At 35.5% G+C, this 5,357-nt stretch overlaps 2 protein-coding genes across 2 annotated transcripts in view; one reads left to right on the top strand and one right to left on the bottom strand.

Moving 5' to 3' along the window:
• Window positions 1–5,357, bottom strand: part of LOC101861131 (nudC domain-containing protein 1) — a 22,779-nt gene that overhangs the window by 9,303 nt on the left and 8,119 nt on the right. Inside the window, exons 2-3 of the mRNA XM_005100748.3 lie at window positions 4,548–4,702; window positions 1,001–1,182 (exon numbers count right to left, since the gene is read on the bottom strand). Coding sequence (XP_005100805.2) covers window positions 1,001–1,182; window positions 4,548–4,702 — 337 coding nt within the window. The remainder of the gene's footprint in view (window positions 1–1,000; window positions 1,183–4,547; window positions 4,703–5,357) is intronic.
• Window positions 4,699–5,357, top strand: part of LOC101858635 (transmembrane protein 64) — a 73,785-nt gene continuing 73,126 nt past the window's right edge. The window contains exon 1 of the mRNA XM_005100738.3: window positions 4,699–5,112. The gene's annotated coding sequence lies outside the window, so the exon portion shown is untranslated. The remainder of the gene's footprint in view (window positions 5,113–5,357) is intronic.

The raw sequence follows: 5,357 nt of genomic DNA, 5'->3' as shown, positions 1-5,357 counted from the left end.
TTTTATTTTAAAAATAAAGTTGATTTAAATTTTAAAAATCAACTGATTTAAATCGACCTGATTTAAATCAACCCAACCCTGGTAGCCCTGTGGGCATGTACTATTGTACGGATAACTGCAGCAATTATTCGTACAATTGTGTTGCAATTGTGTGCACAATGTTGTACGGATAAGCAGACAGAGTTGTTCGAACAATTGAACGGATCACTCCGTATAAAATTATTATTTCTCTTGAGGCCAAAAAAAGAGCATTGTAAGTAAAAATTTAATTGATTTGAATCAAACTGATCTTTAAAGAAAACCTTTTATCGAGGCAAGTCATTGTCAGTTTCTGAAAAGAAATCAGAAATTCAAAGTGAAATGTAGAGGATTTTCCCATGTCGTGACATGGAAGCACTTTCAACGGCTCAAACTTTTGATCAAAGGAAAAGAAGTATGATGGATTTATAAGGGTTCTTGCTACAGCTGCACTATAAGACTGCAAGTACAAGTACAAGTGACATGGAGCTAATGAGAGCACACTACATCAGCTTCTGATTCGCTAAAATATTATATCAATGAAACGACGTGACGAGGACAATACCAGACACACACACCTTTTCCTAATTCCTAAATCCTTATTTCGAGCCCCCCCCCACACACACACACACCCAACCCTCGCGTCACAGTTTTCCTTCTTTCTCTTAGCAACTTGGCCCCTCCACTTTTACAGCCGACCCGGCGCCCCTAGCATTACTAGATCTAGAGTCATTTAGACTACACGTATCTATTTTACAATGACTTGATTAACAAGGCAGAAGTTGTGTATATATGTGAGTGGAGGGGGGGTGGGCTCCAAGGTGGCTACCCCCCCACCTCAATTTCATAAAAATAGTCTTGTCTGGTCACTTGCTGCCTTAACTTACTTGTCATTCATTATCTTGGCCACAGCAAAATGTTTTTAATCTAATCAACATCGCAAAATGAAGCAATCCACAAAAAGCAATCAGACATAATTTACCTGCATTCCTCCAAGTGCTCCAGTTGTACTGGTTACAGATATTTTCCAGATGTTCCATTCTTTGTCACAGTAATAAACAGTCAGAGGATCCCAAGGATCAGGAATCAAGTGATTATGAACACTGTACAGCTTAGCATGGTGAGATGAAAAGCTCATCTCTGGTGGTTTCGCCACATCAACATCTAGAAATTCACAAAAAGACAAAAGATTTGTATCAATCAAGCTAAAACTAAGAACAAAAAGTATAAAAAAGGGTACCACAAAAAGCATTTAGAGACCGGTTTTAGCCCCAAGGAATGAGTTATATACTGCCCTCCTACTATCGTACATGTGTATCCTACAGTCCTACCCCTAATCCCACCCTTAACCTAACCTTAACCCATATTAAATGGCTGCAGTTATTGGTACTATAGTGCATACAACTCTAACAAGTTATTAGTACAATTGCACCAATAACCAGACAAGGTTATTCGTACAATTATTTGAATTTTGGAGTTTTAGTCATCCAGTTGGCTCTCCCTTGGGTTGAGCATCAATATTAATATTTAACTTTAACCAGGCTTAAATTGGTAGGCCCAAAAGGAAAAGTATACTTTTCTTAGCATATCATGTGGATCTACATATGTAGATCTATAATTGTAACTATTATGTTTCTTTTTTTTACACAAAACCGGGAGTGGAAATGTTTGCAGTCAAAACAAACAATTACAATAAGGGGAAAAAAATGTTTGTCAGTCTGGGGAGGAGAGAGACAGAACAAAAAAAAAACAACCTTCCAGGACCAAGATTCAAACCCACACTCATAATATGTACTTTCTTCAAACGCAGACACACTGTCATTTTGGCTATCAGAACTATCAACATAATAAGGTAGATTAGCTTAAATATTTTTACAGCACAGTTTCAACGCAACACAGATATAATAATATATAGATCTAGACATTATTTTTTTTACATGGGGGTACACCATCAACGAAGCATCAATTAAAAAATTTCCGCTGGAGGAAAACTGAAAACACAGATCTACTAAGACAGAACATGTAGCCCTCAGGGTTGGTGATTTTTTTGATTTTTTAAATAAAAATATAAAAAATTCGATTTTAATCGGATTAAAAAAAAAATTTTTTATTTAAAAAAAATGAAGACAGTTTGGGATTTTTAGTGGCTAAAAGTAAGTTCTTTTAGTGCAAAATGCATTGTCTTTATTTTAACTAATGATTAATTTAAGCAACTGCAATTTTAGAAAGCCTGATTCTACTATATATCATCAGTGAATTATGGCTACAGACAAAAAATGAAGAAAATGTCAGTCTAAAAGGAAGGGTGGGGGGGTAATTATGCATAGATAAACTTGCATTTTATTACAGTGTGTGTGTGTGCCCGTGCTTGTGTTTGTCTAAAAAGAAAAAGAAAATGCTAATTTCAATTATGAAAAAAAAGTAAATTGAATATATACAGTATTATTTTACTACTTACAGTGACAGGGGGGGGGGGGGAGAAACAGACTTTTAAGCATGATTATTTTAGTCTACTAAACCTTATATCTGTTTTATAAAACCAAGGAAAGGAATTCTGAATGTTTGAAGAGATGTAAAAACAGAATACATTTTTTAAAAGTGATTTAAATCACTGAGTTTTATTTTTAAAATGAAGTTGATTTTAAAAAATTTTTAATCATGATTTAAATCGACCCAACCCTGGTTTTCAATTATGAAAAAAAGTAAATTGAGTACTGTATTATTTTACATTGACACTGTTTTATAAAACCAAGGAAAGGAATTCTGAATGTTTAAAGATGTAAAAACTGAATACATTTTTTTAAAGTGATTTAAATCACTGAGTTTTATTTTTAAAATCAAGTGGATTTAATTTTTTTTTAAATCAACTGATTTAAATCAACCTGATTTAAATCAACCCAAGCCTGGTTTTCAATTATGAAAAAAAAGTAAATTGAGAGCTGTATTATTTTACAGTGACAGGGGGGAAAGCAGACTTTTAAGCATGATTATATTAGTCTACTAAACCTTATATCTGTTTAATAAAACCAAGGAAAGGAATTCTGAATGTTTAAATATGTAAAAACTGAATACATTTTTTTGAAAAGTGATTTAAATCACTGATTTTTATTTTAAAAATAAAGTTGATTTAAATTTTAAAAATCAACTGATTTAAATCAGCCTGATATAAATCAACCCAACCCTGGTAGCCCTGTGGGCATGTACTATTGTACGGATAACTGCAGCAATTATTCGTACAATTGTGTTGCAATTGTGTGCACAATGTTGTACGGATAAGCAGACAGAGTTGTTCGAACAATTGAACGGATCACTCCGTATAAAATTATTATTTCTCTTGAGGCCAAAAAAAGAGCATTGTAAGTAAAAATTTAATTGATTTGAATCAAACTGATCTTTAAAGAAAACCTTTTATCGAGGCAAGTCATTGTCAGTTTCTGAAAAGAAATCAGAAATTCAAAGTGAAATGTAGAGGATTTTCCCATGTCGTGACATGGAAGCACTTTCAACGGCTCAAACTTTTGATCAAAGGAAAAGAAGTATGATGGATTTATAAGGGTTCTTGCTACAGCTGCACTATAAGACTGCAAGTACAAGTACAAGTGACATGGAGCTAATGAGAGCACACTACATCAGCTTCTGATTCGCTAAAATATTATATCAATGAAACGACGTGACGAGGACAATACCAGACACACACACCTTTTCCTAATTCCTAAATCCTTATTTCGAGCCCCCCCCCACACACACACACACCCAACCCTCGCGTCACAGTTTTCCTTCTTTCTCTTAGCAACTTGGCCCCTCCACTTTTACAGCCGACCCGGCGCCCCTAGCATTACTAGATCTAGAGTCATTTAGACTACACGTATCTATTTTACAATGACTTGATTAACAAGGCACTAGAACAATATGTCCTATAGTTGACAAAGGGGGTAGAAACTAGGGAACTACTGCAGTTTTTATCTGTATGTATTGATATTTGCCTGGCCTCTGCTCTACAATAGAGATCACCAGCAGACACTCGCTCGCTCAATGGTGACCTAGATTTCCGACTACATTCCATTAGGCTTAAGGTCATAGTAATATAACCAAATTTGGTATGTGTACATACATCACTATATACAGCCAATCAGAAGCCGGTGTAGTGTGCTCTCGTTAGCTCTATGTTGACAAGTATCAAGTGTAAGAGTAAGAGCAACGTTAGTACGGTTGGTTAGGTCTACAAGTACTGTCTGAACAGGTTGTAGGTTAGTGTTAGCCTAAAATATAATAGTTCATTTGTCAATGTCTGACCAATTTATCTGAAGACAAGTTAGTATAAGCAGACCCAAACACATACAATAAATTGTACGCCAGGGGATCTCTCTATGTTATATGGTCATGCTAAATTACTTAAATGACGTGGAGATTTTGACACTGTCAATAGCGGAGTGTGACAGAGGCAGATGATTCACAATTTAACTTAACATGCCATTAAATTTCCACAGTTATCACTTACACATTAGGAATGCATGCAAAATTTAACTCACTTTTATCGAGCGGAATTTCACGTTTGGGAATTTTGTCAAGGGACAGTTGATAGTGGTCAAAGTTCGGATTTATGAACTCTCTTTTCGGACGAAGATCAACCAACGAAGCCATTTTGTTATGATATGATTCCCTTGTAGTAGCTTCCCTTGTTTGACTTTAAAAAAACTTAACTTAATCCTGAGTTCAGCAACATAACAAAGTTTTTAAAAGAATGGTAATAAAATCTCTTTACTTGAAAAGTTCAAGAAAAGCCTTTTTTCTTTCTAATTTCAATGTTATAACTCAAAAATTGAATTTTTGTTATAGATATTTACAGTGTTTTAAAGAGGAGTTTTAGGAAATAATGTAATTGTCAGTTCAGATTTTCACAAACAGCTGTCAATTACCGGGATTTCCCGTAAGGCAGATCTAGGCCAAGGGTAAGGGTGGAAGTCGACGGTTTACCACTCTCCAGCGTTTGGAGGTTATTATTAGAGAAGACCAAAACAATATTCTCAGTGCACTTTTTTTTGCCACTGCTACATTGCTCCAGTCTTCAGTGGCCTCAGTTGGAACATTGACACTGTAAGCTTCAGCTTCGGTCTTTACATGCAAATAACTCAATACCTTATTGCTTTGGACAGGAGTTCTAAATTTCATGCATTGACCAATCCTTCCATGGTTGGGTTATAATCTTGGTTGATAGCCTAGGCCAGGCTAGGCCAGGCTAGAGATCTGGGCGATTTTGTAGTTTCGTTCGTTAAAGTCAAGAGTAGGGGTTTTTCAGGGGGGCAAGCCCCCTGACCTAATAAAAATGTGGAGGTGGGGGG

Source organism: Aplysia californica, unplaced genomic scaffold (genome assembly GCF_000002075.1).
Source record: "Aplysia californica isolate F4 #8 unplaced genomic scaffold, AplCal3.0 scaffold00258, whole genome shotgun sequence".
Taxonomy (NCBI): Eukaryota; Metazoa; Mollusca; class Gastropoda; order Aplysiida; family Aplysiidae; genus Aplysia; species Aplysia californica.
The sequence above is the reverse complement of the archived record's forward strand: the minus strand, read 5'-3'. Positions and strand labels throughout refer to the sequence as shown.